General features: G+C 53.1%; 1 protein-coding gene across 1 annotated transcript; it reads left to right on the top strand.

Moving 5' to 3' along the window:
* Window positions 1–1,684: 1,684 nt before the first annotated feature.
* HAS1 (hyaluronan synthase 1) lies at window positions 1,685–13,238 on the top strand. The gene is made up of 5 exons (XM_079759858.1): window positions 1,685–1,731; window positions 5,778–6,488; window positions 8,339–8,564; window positions 9,175–9,307; window positions 12,123–13,238. Exons 1-5 carry the CDS (start codon window positions 1,723–1,725, stop codon window positions 12,796–12,798), a joined length of 1,755 nt encoding a protein of 584 aa, XP_079615984.1. The 5' UTR covers window positions 1,685–1,722; the 3' UTR covers window positions 12,799–13,238.
* Window positions 13,239–18,802: the final 5,564 nt, after the last annotated feature.

Below are 18,802 nucleotides of genomic sequence, written 5' to 3'. Positions count from 1 at the left end.
AGAGAGAGAGAGAGAGAGAGAGAGAAACGGACAGGAACACACAGAGAAGGCGAACCAGACAGACAGATGGACAGAGAAACAGAGCCAGGAAGACAAAGACACAATGATCATCTCAGAGAAAGACAGCCACAAAGCGAGAGAGGAAGATGGGGAGGCACAGGGATAAAGAATCAGAGTCAGAGCCCTGGCCCGGGTGGCTCGGGTGGTTGGAGCAGGAAGGTTGGAGGTTCGATTCCCTGTCAGGGCACATACCCAGGTTGCGGGTTCGATCCCTGGTTAGGGTACATGCTGGAGGCAACCCATCCATGTTTCTCTCTCTCCCCCCCTCCCTTTCTCTTTCTGAAGTCAATAAAAAACAATAAAATAAAGTTATATTTAAAAAAAGAATCAGAGAGCCCGGTGGATAGAGCGTCGGCCTGCGGACTGAAGGGTCCCAGGTTCGATTCTGGTCAAAGGCACATGCCTGGGTTTCAGGCCCAGTCCCCAGTGGGAGGTGTGCAGGAGGCAGCCGATCAATGATTCTCTCTCATCATTGATGTTTTTCTCTCTCTCTCTCCCTCTTTCTTCCTCTCTGAAATCAATGAATCAATAAAAAATATATTTTTTAAAAAAGAATAATTGCATATTCATTAGGGTCAACAATAAAAAAAATAAAAAAGAATAAAAAAGAATCAGAGTCACAGACACAGGAAGACAGCTATGGAGGGAGAGAAACACATTATCAGTTCACAGTAAGAGGAGAAGACAGACAGAATTAGACACAGGTTTGTTTTGTGCTGCTGTTCCTAATCGTGGAAAGAAGGGCGTGGAAGCAATGGTGTTGGTCCTGAGGGGCTGGGGGCTCAGAAGCCCCAGGGCCCCACTCGCACCTTTAGACGGACTCAGCTTCCCAGGCAGCTCTTTGGGGCATCTGGCCAGCAACTGAGATGACCCCCAAGCCCCTGGGAGACAAATCCCAGGGTCCCAGCCTCCTCCTCAGCCCCCAACGCACGCACACACACACATGCACACACGTGGACCTGTCAACTGGGCGATGAGCGGACAGACATTCACTCACAGCTCCCGTTCCAGACAGCGTGTCTCACAAGCCAGCGCACACACAGTCACACCCACAACCACGCACGTGTGTCCTTTCACTCCTCCTGCCAGTTCCCCAGACAAGTCCCTGGGGGACCCAACCCAGGACGGAGTCTGGGGCTAGAAGGGGAGGGGCAGTGTGCAGGGGGGTGGAATGTCTGGGTGAGAAGGGGGTGGGGAGGAGAACTGGGGATGTGGGGAGGAGAGAGAAATGGGGGATGAGGAAAGAGGGGGGAGGGATGAAGAGAAATACAGAAAAGGGGAGAGAGAGAGAGACATGGAGACTGGGAGAGAGATGGGGAGAAATACAGGGATGGAGAGGAACACAGGGATGGAGAGGGGAGAGATGAGAAAAACGGGGAGGAAGGGGCGTGATGGGGGAGACCCAGGAGGAGAGGGGAGGGCGGTGGTGATGGGGGACCTGGAAGGAAGGCCGTCTGGGGCGCAGGGGGCGGGGGTAGTGGCGGGAAGCGGGTGGAGCTGCCCGGCGGCCATGACCTCAGAGCCCCTGGCCCAGCTCAGCTCTGACGTCAGCCCCTCCTCCCGCCCCCGCCGCGCTGGCCTACAAAGGACCCCCCCAGCCCTCGGGCCGCAGAGAAAGCCTGAGAGCAGCCGCCGAGGAGAGAGCCCAGACGACCCGCATCCATGAGACAGGTGTGTGAGGGGAGAGCGTGTGGGGGGACCCTACCAGGCGTGTGACCACGTGTGCGGGGAACCGCGTGTGCCGAGATTTCAGGTGTGAGCTCAGGTGTGGGCCAGCGACCACGTGAGGCCGAGTGTGCGCGTCCGGGCTATACGGGGGCCGTCCCACCTGTAGTGTGTGGCATGTCCATGTTCGTGTTGCTGTAAGTCCGTGCATGTCTGTGTGTTGGCCGGGGTGTGTGTGTGTGTGTTTCACAGGTGGATCTGCATTTCTCTCTTTTTAAAAAAAATATATTTTATTGATTTTTTACAGAGAGGAAGGGAGAGAGAGAGAGAGTTAGAAACATCAATGAGAGAGAAACATCAATCAGCTGCCTCCTGCACACCCGCTACTGGGGATGTGCCTGCAACCAAGGTACATGCCCTTGACCGGAATCGAACCTGGGACCCTTCAGTCCGCAGGCTGATGCTCTAGCCACTGAGCCAAACCGGCTTCGGCTGCATTTCTCTTTTGATGTGTTCAATTTAAGTTGAACCAGATGAAATCGCTGATATTTGGCCTCTCTTGACCTGTAAAAAATGGCAATTTCATATGGTTCGAACCCCAGGGTGACTATTGCTGTTCTGTTGTCCAGACCCTGGGTGGGCGCCTGGGTCTGCTGTCGGGTGGGCATCTGCTCTCGGTATTGCCCCTTTTTGCCAAGAGGCGGATGTCCCAGTTCACCTGTGGCTGTCGGTGGGGGTCTCAGGATCACCAAGTTCTGCCTTAGAACACGTGTCTGGTCATCTTCTAGGACATGCGTGTCTGCGTGTCACTCGTTGTGTGTGAGTGTATGCGTGGGTGGGTGTCCACGGCCGATACATGCGTGTTCATGTGTGTGGGTGGGATTGAAACCCACCCATCTGGGTGAGTCCCAGCATGAAGCTGGCCACCCCCAGAAACCCAGACAGGGCTCCGCTTGGGGCAAAGGGACAGAGCAGGAGGATCGCGGGAGAAATGATAACACTTGTCGGTGTGGAGCGCTGACTGGCGCCCGCCTGAGCGCTCCACCTGCGCCCTGTCCTCTGGGAACGGAACGTGAGCTACAGACGTGGTTTAAAACGTCCTCGTAGCTACACTGAAACCGTGTAAAAAGGAGCAGGTGAAATTAACGTTAGCAATATGTTTGATTTAACCCAGGTGTGCCGGGGGTTGGCAAGCTGTCTGTACACGGCCAGGTAGTCAGTATTGGAGGCTTTGCCGGCCATCCGGTCTCCTCTGCTGCCAAACTTTGGCCTGGTGTGAACTCAGCCAGAGACCACATGTAACCACGGGCGTGCTTGTGTGCCGATAAAACTTGACATGTGAACATCATGTAATTTTCATGTGCCACAAAATATGGTTCCTCTTTTGACTTTGTCCAGCCACTTAAAAAACGTGAACGCCCGTGTCAGCTTGCGGGCCATAGTGAAACAGGCAGCGGGCACTGGGCCACAGGTTTATAGTTGCTTTATATCAAAATATTACCATTTTAGTAAGTCATCCATACAAATATATGAATGAGACATTTTACTTTCTGTCTTGCATACTCGGCTTCAAAATCCAGATGTGTAGCCCATCTGATACAGAGGCTACATTTTCCATGGAAATACTTGGATTTCGTAAGGTTTACAGTTGAAAAAGACCCTCCTTGTTCCAAACACACTTAAGCGCTTTCCAATAACTGAACCAAGGATCGTCATTTATATTTAAATTAGTTTAAATTAAATAAAATGAAAAAAATTCAGCTCCTCAGTCACACTGGCTGCATTTCAAGGGCCCAGTAGCCACATGTGGCCGGTGACTCCTGTATTGTATCCTTTAAAAAATTTTTTTATTGCCCTGGCTGGTTTGGCTCCGTGGATGGAGCGTCGACCTGCGGACTCAAGGGTCCCGGGTTTGATTCCGGTCAGGAGCACATGCCCAGATTGCGGGCTCGGTCCCCAGTGGGGGGCATGCAGGAGGCAGCCAGTCAGTGATTCTCTCTCATCATTGATGTTTCTATCTCTCTTCCTTTCCCTTCCTCTCTGAAATCAATAAAAATATATTTAAAAAATTTTTTATTGATTGATTTTTAGAGAGAGAGGAAGGGAGAGAAAGACACACAGAGAGACATTAATTTGTCATTCCACTTGTTTATGCATTCATTGGTTGATTTTTTTTAAAAATATTTTTATTGATTTTTTACAGAGAGGAAGGGAGAGAGATAGAGAGTTAGAAACATCAATGAGAGAGAAACATCGACCAGCTGCCTCCTGCACACCCGCTACTGGGGATGTGCCCGCAACCAAGGTACATGCCCTTGACCGGAATCGAACCTGGGACCCTCCAGTCCACAGGCTGACGCTCTATCCAGTGAGCCAAACCGGTTTCAGCCATTGGTTGATTCTTGTATGTGCCCTGACCTGGGAATGAACCCACAACCTTGTTGGATCATGATGTGGCCCCTAACCAACGGACCTACCTGCCAGGGCACAGCTCTGTATCTTAATGACTACCTCAATTCCTAATAAACCCCAAGGTGGGGCCTGGTGCCACAGGAGGCAGTTGAGCAGAGAGGAGGGCATAGAGCCAGGCTGCCGAGGGACCTGGGGCAAGAGAAGACACCTGTGTGCCTCAGTTTCCTTATCTGTACCAGGAGAGAGGAACAGTACCTACCTCACTAGAGCTGGGCTTAGTACGTGGCACGGGCTAAATCCCCATTTTACAGCCAATAAAGCGGGAGGCACCCCTCCCCTCTGATTCTGGACTCTTCCAGCCCCACATGTGGACTGGCACCCGGTCCTGGCAGGGAGAGAGGGGAGGAGGTGGTGAACCATGCCACGCCTGTGGGAAACGGGAGAAACCTCCTCCACTGTGGGCTTCCTGACCTTGGGCAACGTACTCCTGGCTCAGTGTGCCTCGGTTTTGCCATCTCTATGGCGGCAGTAAACACTATCCTGTCCCACGGGGCTCTGCAGAGGAGGAAGCCCGGTATATAAGGTTGAGGTTTCGTGATTGGATCCTTAGGGTTCCAGTCCTGGCTCCTCGGCTTTCCAGGTGTGAGCGTGGGTGGGCTGCTGCACCTGTGGTTTATTTTTTTTCCATTTTTTAAATTAAGGTTTTATATGTGTACATATCTTACCATTGCCCCCCCCCCACACACACACACACTCCCATTGTTGTGAGGTTTAAACTAAGTTCCCCCAAAAGGCTTAGAGCAGCCCTTGGTACAAACCATATTGTACTGTTCTTTTATTTTTATTTTTTTAAATATATTTCTTTATTGATATCAGAGAGGAAGGGAGAGAGATACAAACATCAATGATGAGAGAGGATCATTGATTGGCTGCCTCCTGCACGCCCCCTACTGGAGGTGGAGCCCGCAACCCCGGGCACAATGTGCCCTTGATCAGAATGGAACCCGGGACCCTTCAGTCCACAGGTCGACGCTCTAACCACTGAGCAAAACCGGCTAGGGCCGAATCATTATTTTATGTGCCATCAAGATAGTGGGATTCCTGCCCTAGCCGGTTTGGCTCAGTGGATAGAGCGTCAGCCTGTGGACTAAAGGGTCCCAGGTTCGATTCCAGCCAAGGGCACATGCCTGGGTTGCGGGCTCGATCCCCAGTGGGAGGCGTGCGGGAGGCAGCCGATCAATGATTCTCTCTCATCAGTGATGTTTCTATCTCTCTTTCCCTCTCCCTTCCTCTCTGAAATCAATAAAGAAATATATTAAAAAAAAAAAAAGATAGGAGGATTCCTGTTAACTAAATGTGACAATCCACTGAATGTAACCCTCATGGATTTAAGAGCTGTTAAAAATGTGGGGGAAATGCATTTGAATCAACGCAATCGGGAATGCCTTGATGGCTGTTTGCCACAATTATTTTAACTAATGAAAATAACATTGGATACTCAGGGGATTTTTTTATTTTTATTTTTACTTTTTTTTTTTTACAAGAAAGGGGATGCTATCCTTGGCTTGGGGAAAACCCCAGGAGTCTCCCTTCCGGAAACGACCCTTTCAACCTTGCTCTCCCCTCTCCGTTTCCATCAGGACGTGCCCAAACCCAGCCGGGCAGCCCGCCACTGCTCCGGCCCGGCCCGGCGGGTGCTGACCCTCGCCTTCGCGCTGCTCATCCTGGTCCTCATCACCTGGGCCTACGCGGCCGGCGTGCCGCTCGCCTCCGATCGCCACGGCCTCCTCGCCTTCGGCCTCTACGGCGCCTTCCTGTCGGCGCACCTGGTGGCGCAGAGCCTGTTCGCGTACCTGGAGCACCGGCGGGTGGCGGCGGCGGCGCGGCGGGCGGCGGCGCGGGGGCCCCCGGACGCGGCCACGGCGCGCAGCGTGGCGCTCACCATCTCCGCGTACCAGGAGGACCCCGCGTACCTGCGCCAGTGCCTGGCGTCCGCCCGCGCCCTGGTGTACCCGCGCGCGCGGCTGCGCGTGCTCATGGTGGTGGACGGCAACCGCGCCGAGGACCTCTACATGGTCGACATGTTCCGCGAGGTCTTCGCCGACGAGGACCCCGCCACCTACGTGTGGGACGGCAACTACCACCAGCCCTGGGAGCCCGCGGCGGCGGGCGCGGCGGGGGCGGGCGCGGGCGCCTACCGCGAGGTGGAGTCCGAGGACCCGGGGCGCCTGGCGGTGGAGGCGCTGGTGAGGACGCGCCGGTGCGTGTGCGTGGCGCAGCGCTGGGGCGGCAAGCGCGAGGTCATGTACACGGCCTTCAAGGCGCTGGGCGACTCCGTGGACTACGTGCAGGTGAGTGGAAGGCGCCCCCACCCCACGTGGCCCTGACACCCGAATCCCACTTCCCTGAGGCCTCCGATTGTAACGAACCTCTTCCTTTATCCATCCATCCATCCATCCATCCATGCATCCATCCATGCATCCATCCATGCATCCATCCATCCATCCATCCATCCATCCATCCATCCAATAAGAGGTCACTCATTCCTTTATTTACTTATCCATCCAATGTAGAGATTCATTTCTTTCTTCATCCAATGTAGAACTTATTTTCTTCACGCATTCATTCATGCATCCATCTACCCATCGCATTATTCATGAAACATTTATTTTTTGTTTTGTTTTGATTGATTTTAGAGAGAAAGTGAGAGAGAGAAATAGAGAGATGGAAACATGGGTGAGAGAGAGACATAGGTTGGCTGCCTCTGCACGCCCCCTACTGGGGATCGACCAGAAACCAGGGCACGTGCCCCGACCGGAAATCCAACTGGGCACCTCTTGGTTCCATGGGTTGGGACACTCAACCGCTGAGCCACACCGGCCCGGAGAATTATTTATTAAATTTAGAGATCCCTTCCTTCTCTTCCTTCATTCAGTGTTGAGATTCTCTTGTTCATTTTTTCATCCATTTACCTGTCTATTCCATATAGAGATTCATTTGTTCACTTATTCATTCATTCATTCATTCATTCATTCAATGTAGCGATTCATTCATCAATGCATGGCATTCGTTCTCTATTACTGTGTAACAAATGACGATACCCTTTTCAGCTTGAGACAAAACACATTTATTATCTCCTAGTTTCCACGGCTCAGGAGTCTGGGCAAAGCCCAGCTGGGTCCTCTGTTCAGGGTACCATCAGGCCGCAAGCCTGGGTCTTATCTGAGGCTCACCTATTTGTTGACAGATTTTTTTTTTTTCACCATCTGTGCCGCGCCGGCACGGCCAAGGGTGAACCTGAGTGGGGGCGGCTGAAAGGCTTAGAAAAGACAGACAAGAGAATGAAAGCTGGGTCTCGGTGAGACGCTGCTCCTCTGATGGAGAAACAGCGCCGACGCCCACAAGCCGTGTCTTTATTTTATAGCCGATGCCACGAGGCACAGTAAGGGCGTGGTCAAGATGTTTACAGCATTCTCGTGGGTTTCCATCCTACTCAATTACATGCACCTGAACTCTGTCAAGCCCACATCACTCAGGCACGTGGGGCCACGTGTTCGGACCGTAGGTTCAAGCTGACAACTACAGCTGTTGGCTATCATTGTGCTGGGAGGGCTCTGCCCTCCAGGCTGGGACTTGCACGTGGCCACGAGAGGACTGTGCCCTCTCATTAGTCCCAGGCTTGGACCTGTCCAAACACTGTAGCCTCGCCCCACAGTCATAAAACTCATGGTAGCGTGCCTCTTCCAGATTCGCAACAGAAAGTCTCGGACTTCTAGACCCTCTTGTATAAGGCTCACCTGACTAGGTCAGGCCCATCTGGATACTTTCCCTTTGATTAATTCACAGTGAAGAGATTAGGAACCTTAATTACATTGCAAAACCGCTTCAGCATTTCCATAACAGGTTATATCATCACGGGAGTTATAGCCCATCACTTTTGCCATAGTCTGTTTGTTAGAAGAAAGTTATACAGGTCTGGCCCAAACACCAGAGAGGGTATTTATAATACAACAGCGTGGGTCTTGGGGAGGGTACCGGTCATCTTAAAATGTGATTAGACATAGAAAATTACTAAGAAAACAAGGTTATGTTCAAATTGGCTGCAGAGGGTCCCAGCTGCTCCCCACCCCTGGGGGCCCTCGCCTCAAGCACCAGCCCCATTCAGGGATCTAGCCTGATTCTGGCCTCTTCGACCCCACAGGTCTGCGACTCAGACACGAGGCTGGACCCTATGGCACTGCTGGAGTTGGTGCGGGTGCTGGACGATGACCCCCGGGTGGGGGCTGTTGGGGGGGACGTGCGGATCCTCAACCCTCTGGACTCCTGGGTCAGCTTCTTAAGCAGCCTGCGGTACTGGGTGGCCTTCAACGTGGAGCGGGCCTGCCAGAGCTACTTCCACTGTGTGTCCTGCATCAGCGGTCCCCTCGGTGAGCAGGGGCCGGGCTTGGCAGGGCTCTGGATGGGGTGAGAGGGAGAGGGGTGCCAGAAAGGGTTGAGGGTGTAATTAAGATTGTGGACAAAGATGGGGCTTTGGACAGGAATTGGGGATAGGGGTAAGATGGGAAGTTGGAGGTGGGGATGGTGTTTGGTGTTGGGAATGGGGTGAAGAAAGGGTGTGGATGAGCCCTGGGCTGGGGGAGGGTTTTGGGGAAGGGGATGAAATGAGTTTGGAGTCAGGGTCAGGGTTGGGGCCAGGTTTGGGGTTGGCGATGGGTTGGACGAGGATGAGTAGGGGAGGGGTGGAGAATAGATTTGGGATTGAGGAAGGGTCTGGGGGTGCTGTCCGAGTGGGTATGGGTCAGGGACAGGATTGGGGCAAGTTTGGGATGGGTGTGGGCCCGAGGAAGGATTTGGGGTTGAGAACAGGATTGGGGCTGGAGTTGTGGTTGGTGATAGGGCTGAGAATGGGACTGAAGTGGTTAAGGAAGGGGTTGGAATTGGGAGACGAGTTGGGGTTTGAGATAGGAGTGGGGATAGTGTTGGCGACAACAGAGGCTGACGCTCTATACCCCTCCCCCCTTCCTCCCGCCCACCTAGGCCTATACAGGAACCACCTCCTGCAGCAGTTTCTGGAGGCCTGGTACAACCAGAAGTTCCTGGGCACCCACTGCACTTTCGGGGATGACCGGCACCTCACCAACCGCATGCTCAGCATGGGCTACGCCACCAAGTAAGCTGAGGGGCCAGGTGGTTGAGTGGGCGTGGAGGCCAAAGAGTATCCCAAGTGTGTTTGTGTGTGTTAGTGTGTATGTGTGTTAGTGTATGTATGTGTGTTAGTGTGTTTGTGTTGGTGCATGTTAGTGTGTGTGTGTGTGTTTGTGTATGTTTGTGTGTTAGGAATTCTCCAAACCCAGAGTCACTTGCAGGACAATGGTCTCTTCCCAGTGAGACATTAGAGGAGAGAGGAAGAGACCATGGGGGGGGGGGGCAGGGGTAGCATTTGCACTGAACCATGAGACTCTATGGACTCTCCCATGTGAGGCCGGGTGGGGGTGGGGAGTCCTGCCTACAGGATACACAGTATGCGGCGGGTGAGATGGCTCTGTCGCGGAGAGCACAGGTTACCACGGCAGCACAGTCACTCTGAGTGAGTTAGGAAGGGAAGGAGATGGATAGATGGTGAGAGAGCGAGCAGAACTAAGTAACAGAGGCGGAGAGCGCCTACACCAGCACGCGCTTCGGGAAGAAGAGATGTAACTCCATGAGACTCGCAGGTGCAGTTCAGGGGAAAGTGATTTCTACAAAGCTAGGCCCGTGGAAGGGCCAGAAAGAGCTCGGGGTAAACCAACCCCATGCATTCACTCGCTCAACAGACGTGAAGCGCCTACAGTGTTTTGCGTCTGGGGGTGCAGCCGTTAACGAAAGAGACACAATGCATGCTTACGCTGACTGGGCAGGCAGGCAGTCGGAAAGAAAAGTACAGAACGTAGCCCTGACCAGTTTGGCTCAGTGGCTAGAGCGTCAGCCTGCGGACTGAAAGGTCCCAGGTTCGATTCCGGTCAAGGGCATGTATCTTGGTTGCGGGCACATCCCCAGTAGGAGGTGTGCCGGAGGCGGCTGATCGATGTTTCTCTCTCATCGATGTTTCTAACTCTCTATCCCTCTCTCTTCCTCTCTGTAAAAATCAATAAAATATATTTAAAAAAAAAAAAAAAGAAAGAAAAGTACAGAACGTATAGTGCGGTAGATAATGACGCATGCCATGGAGATAAATAAAGCCAGGAAGGGGGATAGGAAGTTTAAGGGTAGGGAATGAACTGTTAAACATGGTGCCAGAGGCGAGAGAGGGATGGAGGCTGAAAATGGTGCAAGGGAGAGTGCAGGAAGTCCACTTATGAAAGGCTGTGGGCAGGCTAAGAGCTTCGGCCTAAAATGAGGGAGGGTGCTCAGCAGACGGGCCGCTGTTTTGAGCACAGACTGCAAGGGGCGAGGGGGTTCGTAGGGAGGCCACTGAGGATGCCTGGGGACACGGGAAGGAGACGGGACACTGTTAGGTAATGCCGTGGGGACAGAATAGCCTGACCCCTCCTAACCAGCTGAGTGCTGGCGGCCACCTGATGGCGTGCCATACGAGGGATTCCAGCCTTGTGTGGGTGTGGCTGGAAGCCGCAGGGATTGATTAGTGATGTCTGCCAAGGCCACCGGAAGGGAGGTTGATGGTTCCCTGGAGAGGCCCTAACACGTGGCCTCTTCTGGGGAGAAACATGCCTGGCTTGTTCCTCACCATGGGGCCCGCCAATAACAGTCAGCGCCAGAGCATTCGTAATAGATGAGTGACGGTGTTAGTAATAGTGTTAGTAACTGTAATGATATTGGTAATGGCAATAATACTATTAGTCATTGTAAAAACAGTAGTACAGAGTAGATAACATTTATTGAACAAGTACTCTATCTACTGGTCCTAAGCACTTGGCATTGAATCCTCACAATTAGGTAGAAACCATTATTATTTTTTTTAAACAGCTTTAAAAATATTTTTATTGATTTCAGAAAAGGAGAGGGAGAGAGAGGTAGAAACATCAATGATGAGAATCATTGATTGACTGCCTCCTGCACGCCCCCTACTGGGGATCAAGCCCAAAACCTGGGCATGTGCCCTTGACTGGAATTGAACCCAGGAACCTTTAGGCCACAGGCTGATGTTCTATCCACTGAACCAAACCAGCTAGGACAGGGGTCCTCAAACGTTTTAAACAGGGGGCCAGTTCACTGTCCCTCAGACCGTTGAAGAGCCGGACTATAGTTAAAAAAAAACTATGAACAAATTCCTATGCACACTGCACATATCTTATTTTGAAGTAAAAAAACAAAACGGCAAAAACACCTGCATGTGGCCCGCAGGCCGTAGTTTGAGGACGCCTGAGCTAGGACTAGTGAGCAGAACTAAGTAGGACTAGGTACAAACCATTACCAACCCCTTTTAATATAGGATAACACTGCCCAGCTGGCGTGGCTCAGTGGTTGAGCGTACACCTATCACGGTGCGATTCCCCGGGCAGGGCACATGCCTAGGCTGCAGGCTTGGTCCCTACTAAGGGGTGTGCAATGAGGCAGCCGGTCAATGATTCTCTCTCATCATTGATATTTCTATCTCTCCCTCTCCCTTCTTTGAAATCTGTAAAAATATTTGTTAAAAATAAATATGGTTGCCGAAACCGGTTTGGCTGGGTAGATAGAGCGTCGGCCTGCGGACTCAAGGGTCCCAGGTTCGATTCCGGTCAGGGGCATGTGCCTTGGTTGTGGGCACATCCCCAGTATGGGGTGTGCAGGAGGCAGCTGATCTATGTTTCTCTCTCGTCGATGTTTCTGACTCTCTGTCCCTCTCCTTTCCTCTCTGTTAAAAATCAATAAAATATATTCTTTTTTTAAAAAAAAGAAAGCTTGCCCAGGGGATTATGGGGGGTCATGGTTAGTGGCCATTTCTGGCCCCGGATTCCTGCCCCCAAGCAGAGCCGCGCTGATGCCCACTTCTCCCCGCTGCGCAGGTACACCTCCCGGTCCCGCTGCTACTCGGAGACGCCCGCGTCCTTCCTGCGCTGGCTGAGCCAGCAGACGCGCTGGTCCAAGTCCTACTTCCGCGAGTGGCTGTACAACGCGCTGTGGTGGCACCGGCACCACGCGTGGATGACCTACGAGGCGGTGGTCTCGGGCCTCTTCCCCTTCTTCGTGGCGGCCACGGTGCTGCGGCTCTTCTACGCGGGCCGCCCGTGGGCGCTGCTGTGGGTGCTGCTGTGCGTGCAGGGCGTGGCGCTGGCCAAGGCGGCCTTCGCGGCCTGGCTGCGGGGCTGCGCCCGCATGCTGCTGCTCTCGCTCTACGCGCCGCTCTACATGGGCGGCCTGCTGCCCGCCAAGTTCCTGGCGCTGGCCACCATGAACCAGAGCGGCTGGGGCACGTCGGGCCGCAGGAAGCTGGCCGCCAACTACGTGCCGGTGCTGCCGCTGGCCCTGTGGGCGCTGCTGCTGCTGGGCGGCCTGGTGCGCAGCGTGGCGCAGGAGGCCAGGGCCGACTGGAGCGGGCCCGCCCGGGCCGCCGAGGCGCGCCACCTGGCGGCCGGGGCCGGCGCCTACCTGGGCTACTGGGCGCTCATGCTCACGCTCTACTGGGTGGGCGTGCGGAGGATCTGCCGGCGCAGGGCCGGGGGCTACCGCGTCCAGGTGTGAGTGCGGGTCCGCGGGTGCGGGTCCAGGAGGATGCGCGGGAGACGAGACACCTACCGCGCCCCGGGAGCTACGTACGAACTTGCTGGGGGAGTTCTCTGGGCCTCAGTTTCCCTCCTCTGTGAAGTGAGGGGGGGTAAACTCAAGATTCTTCAGCCTGGACTGTTCTGGGGCTGGGACTTCTGGGTCTCTGAGGGGGGGGGGTATTTATTGATCAGGGTGTGATTTTTTTTTTAGGGGCATGGGGGAAAGGGCCCCCACCTTCTCCCTGCTCTTATTGAATCTCCATTTGTACTGTGTGATTAGGTTGTAATAAAAACTTTTATTTATTTTTCTCCCGAACCTCTTTTTGTTGTAAATGAAGGGGGCTGCGTGGTTGAGAATTGGGGACTTCTGGCTCAGCCTTGGTTTCCAGCTTTTTTTAAAAAAAATATTTTTATTGCCCTGACCGGTTTTGCTGGGTGGATAAGAGTGTCGGCCTGCGGACTGAAGGGTCCCAGGTTCGATTCCGGTCAAGGGCATGTACCTTGATTGCGGGCACATCCCCAGGAGGGAGTGTGTAGGAGGCAGCTGATCGATGTTTCTCTCTCATCGATGTTTCTAATTTTCTATCCCCCTCCCTTCCTTTCTGTAAAAAAATCAATAAAATATATTAAAAAATATATATCTTTAATAGATTTTTAGAGAGAGAAGGGAGAAACATCAATTGGCTGCCTCCTGCACACCCCCTACTGGGGATCAAGCGCATAACCCGGGCATGTGCCCTGACTGGGTATCGAACCAGCAACCCTTTGGTGCACAGGACGACGCCCCACCAACGGAGCCACACCGGCCAGGGCCTGACAAGCTTTCTTCACTTGCCTTTCAGAAGGCCAGCTGCCTCGCTTCCCACTTCCCTTCTGGGTTCCTCTTCACGGTGCCGCCTGCGTAACCTTAGAGACACTTCTGATCGTCGTCTTGTACACTCATTTCCTCTGTGCATCCAGTGCTCTGGCGCTGAAGGCCTCATGCACGCTCCGTGCCCGGAGAGGGGACTCTGAAATGTTTATCTTCAGATCAGCCCTCGCCCCTGAATTCCAGACGCGCCCTCAGATTCTGTTATCCATACAGTGAGCATCCAATCAAATCATCACCTTCCTTGACTCAAAAGGACCCATGAGCTCACACAGAGGAAAAGCCAGACCTTCCAGTGGCCCAAGTCCTGCGTGACCTGGTCCTGGCGCTCCCCATGACCTCACCACATACTCATTTCCTACAGCCCTGCGCCAGCTGCACTGGCCTCCTTGCTATCCCCCCTCCCTCGCCCCCCTCCCTCCCGTCCCCACCACACACACACACACACACACACACACACACACACACACACGGCACACTCTGGCCTCAGGGCTTTTGCTTCTGCTGTTTCTTTTGCTGGAATACCTTTATTATTTTATTTTAAAAATATTTTTATTGATTTCAGAGAGGAAGGGAGGAGGGAGGGAGAGAGAAACATCAATGATGAGAGAGAATCATTGATTGGCTGCTTCCTGCATGCCCCACATTGGGTATCAAGCCCACAACCTGGGCATGTGGCCTCTAACTGGAAATCAAACCATGACTTCCTGATTCATAGGTTGATGCTCAACCACTTGAGCCACGCCAGCTGGGCTGCTGGAACACCTTTAACAAAAATGCCCACATGGCTCACACCTCATCCCCTTATTTACTTTCTTATTTTAGAGAGAGAGGGAGAGGGAGAGAAACATGGATGTGAGAAAAACATGATCAGCTGCCTCCTGCACACCCCACACATGTGCCCAGACTGGACTCGAATCAGCAACCCTTGGATGCACGGGACAACGCCTAACCAACTGAGCCACACCAGCCAGGGCCTCTAATTTATTTAAATACTAGAGGCCCAGTGCATGATTGAATCATGCACGTGTAGGGTCCCCTACACGCTTTCGCTTTCAATCGCGGTGGAGCTGGGTGCCTGTCCGCTGGTGCACCAGGCCTTTCAGAAGCCTCCGGCGCAGCGGAGGCTTCTGCAAAAAGGCCTGGTGCCGGAGCAGACAGGCACCCAGCTCCCCCACTTTTGATGGTCCTTGGTGGGATGTGAGCTCACTGCCCCAGAGGCCCCTTCTGTTCCGCAGCACAGCCATGGCGCAGATGCTGAGCTAGTGCTGCCACTGGCGACGTGAGCTCAGCGTCCTGCCGGCCCAATCGGCTACCCCGGCCACCCCGAGTCCCGCCCCCTGCGCCTCCCTCTGGCCCAGGGGCCTTTGCCCAGCGCGTGTGGATCAGTGGTTGAGGGTCAACCCATGAACCAGGAGGTCATGGTGCGATTCCTGGTCAGGGCACATGCCTAGGTTGAGGGCTCAATCCCTGGTAGGGGGCGTGCAGGAGGCAGCCGATCAATGATTCTCTCTAATCACTGATGTTTCTCTCTCTCCCCCCCTTCCTTCCTCTCTGAAATCAATAAAAATATATTAAAATATATAAATAGCCCTAGCTGTTTTGGCTCAGTGGATAGAGCATTGGCCTGTGGACTGAAGGGTCCCAGGTTCAATTCCAGTCAAGGGCACATGCCCAGGTTGTGGACTTGATCCCCACTAGGAGGTGTGCAGGAGGTAGCCGATCAACGATTCTCTTTTTTTAAAAAAATATATTTTATTGATTTTTTACAGAGAGGAAGGGAGAGGGATAGAGAGTTAGAAACATCGATGTGAGAGAAACACCAATCAGCTGCCTCTTGCACACCCCCTACTGGGGATGTGCCCGCAACCAAGGTACATGCCTTTGACCGGAATTGAACCTGGGACCTTTCAGTCCGCAGGCCGACATTCTATCCACTGAGCCAAACCGGTTTCTATCTCCCTCTTCCTTCCTCTCTTAAATCAATTTAAAAATATATATATCCCATATAATAAAGAACTAATATGCTAATTAGACCAGATGGCAGAACGGCCTTCTGGGACCACCTTCCTGAACGACCAGTGGGTGGGGGGCAGGGCTGCAAGGAAGTCAGGTCTGCTGTGAGGGCCGAGCCCCTTGCACAAATTTCGTGCATCAGGCCTCTAGTAGATAATAAATGTGAGGCCTTCTCCAAAGCTCCTCTTGCTCCCTCCCACCCCCCAACCTTCCCTATCTCAGTTTCCCCGATGTGTTTTCTCCATCCCACATATCCTATCTAATAAAAGCTTAATATGCAAATCGACCGAATGGCCTAACAGTGGAATGACCATCCGGGACCACACTATGACACCCACTGGTGCCAGGCCAGTCAAGGCGGGTGCGATGCAATTGGTCGGGGGCCCAGCCATCGCCCTATGAGCACCCTCCAGAGGGAGGCCCAGGCCACCAGCTGGTGGAGCATATCAGTCAGGGGGCTCCACCATCATCCCAAAGAGGGAGGCCCAGGCCACCCACGGGTGGGCTGCGGCAGGTGGGCGGGGCCTCCCTCTGTGAGGGAAGCCCGGGTCCCGGGTGCCAGCGGCCAGAGGGAAGCCCTGGGTTCCGGGTGCCCGAGGGAAGCCAGAGCTGGCAGCCAGGGGAAGGAAGGCTTACTCTTGCATGAATTTCATGCATCGGGCCTCTAGTTATTTTTTATTTATTTATTTTTTAAATATATTTTAATTGATTTTTTACAGAGAGGAAGAGAGAGGGATAGAGAGTTTGAAACATCGATGAGAGAGAAACATCCATCAGCTGCCTCTTGCACACCCCCCACTGGGGATGTGCCCGCAACCAAGGTACATGCCCTTGACCGGAATCGAACCTGGGACCCTTGAGTCCGCAGGCCGACGCTCTATCCACTGAGCCAAACCGGTTTCGGCAGGCCTCTAGTTATTATATAACTGAAGGCAAATGTTATTTTGCTTAATTTTCTTGTTCATTGTCTGACTGTCCACTAGTATCTAAACTCCACGAAGGTGTAGATCTTAATCTGTTCTGATTTCTTCACTGCTGTCTCGACAGTCCCTAGAAAATGCCTGGCACATACTAAGCACTCAGTAAAGACTCACTGAGTGAATGCACACATCAGTGAAGGAGAATGAGTACACGCCCAGAGGGAGCTTATCTTTTAGGTGGGGAAGACACAAAACCAGATAAAAAAATACATTAGCTCTGAGCAAGTGCTATGCATGTGCTAAAATAGAGGCAGTCGGACATCCCTCTCACAATCCGGAAAGCTGGCTCCTAACTGCTCACCTGCCTGCCTGCCTGCCTGATCGCCCTAACTGCCCCCCCTGCCAGCCTGGTAACCCCTAACTACCCCCCTCCCCCCACTGGCCTGGTTACCCCTTAGTGTCCCCCCTGCTGGTCTGGTTGCCCCTCCCTGCCCCCCCTGCTGGCCTGGTTGCTCCACGCAGCCTGCTGTTTGGTTGTTACTGTGAGGGTATTGTGACCAATTTGCATATTACCCTTTTACTAGTATAGATTGGCCATATGTTGGAAAAAACACAGTAGTATTTTTGCCAACATAAATAAATATTACATATCTACAACTATAGTTTACTTACTTATTTATTTATTTAAAAAACTAGAGGCCTAGTGCACAAAATTTGTGCATGGGTGGGGTCCCTATGCCTGGTCAGTGATCAGGGCCGATCAGGTTCCCCACCTCCCTACTCCTCCTTCCCTCACCACCCGTGCACCGCCACCGCATGGTTCCCCGCCTCCCCCCCTCCTCCTTCCCTCACTGCCTACGTCCGCTGCCACCCACCCCCAGTTCCCCATCCCAGACCCAGTGATCAGGGCCTGACTGCTGAGGGAGGGACAGGGGGAGAGACCCAGGAGGTTGGCCATCCCTAGGAGGGAGCCGGCCCTTGGACCCTCTGGGAAAGGGGCTGTGTCTACTGCCACCCCCCACCGGTTCCCCATCCCAGCCTGGGGGCTCAGCCCCGATCAGGTGATCGGGCCTGTGGGCTGGGGGCAGCTCCTGTGTCGAGTGTCTGCCCCCTGGTGGTCAGTGCGCATCATAGTGACCAGTCCTTTCATCGTAATGGTCGCTTAGGCTTTTATATATATACTAGAGGCCCAGTGCACGTCCCTCAGCCCAGCCTGTACCCTCTCCAATCTGGGACCCCTCGAGGGATGTCCAACTGCCCGTTTAGGCCCGATCTCACTGGCAGTTGGGACATCCCTCTCACAATCCAGGACTGCTGGCTCCCAACTGCTCGCCTGCCTGCCTTCCTGATTGCCCCTAACCGCTTCTGCCTGCCAGCCTGATCACCCCCTAACCACTCCGCTGCCAGCCTGATTGATGCCTAACTGCTCCCCTGCCAGCCTGTTTGCCCCCAACTTTCCTCCTCTGCCAGCCCGGTCACCCCTAACTGCCCTCCCCTGCAGGGTTGATCGCCTCCAGCTGCCCTCCCTTGCAGGCCGGGTGCCTCCCAACTGCCCTCCCTTGCAGGCTGGGTGCCTCCCAACTGCCCTCCCCTGCTGGCCATCTTGTGTCCACATGGGGGCAGGATCTTTGACCACATGGGGGCAGCTATATTGTGTGTTGGAGTGATGGTCAATCTGCATATTACTCTTTTATTAGATAGGATAGATATGGAACACTTCACGAATTTACGTGTCATCCTTGAGCAGGGGCCATGCTAATCTCTGTACATGTGCTGCCGAAGTGAGCACTACAGTCTACATATCTAAATCCAAGAGTCACTGCTCATCAATGATGTTCGGGGGATGCTTAATATGTGATCACATTGCATCCTGTGGGTTAATTGAATCTGTTGTCTAGTGGCCTTTCTGCAGCCGTTTTAACTCTGTGAGGGGATGTTCCCACGTGCACTAAGCCACGCCCGCGCCGGGTGCATTTGTTTACTCTCCGTGACTGGTGAATGCACGCATTGGCTAGACCTAGTCAGTACAAACTTGAAATTACAGTAAGACATACAGAAAGCTTTTCTGTGAAATTAAACTTTTCATTCATACTTAATTTTAATTACACAAATGTATCTATATAAGTAAAAACAGGTAAACTAATTTGTCAATTTTTTAATATATGCATTCAGAAAAA

The sequence above is a fragment of the Cnephaeus nilssonii genome (genome assembly GCF_951640355.1).
Source record: "Cnephaeus nilssonii genome assembly, chromosome: 20".
NCBI lineage: Eukaryota > Metazoa > Chordata > Mammalia > Chiroptera > Vespertilionidae > Cnephaeus > Cnephaeus nilssonii.
The sequence above is the reverse complement of the archived record's forward strand: the minus strand, read 5'-3'. Positions and strand labels throughout refer to the sequence as shown.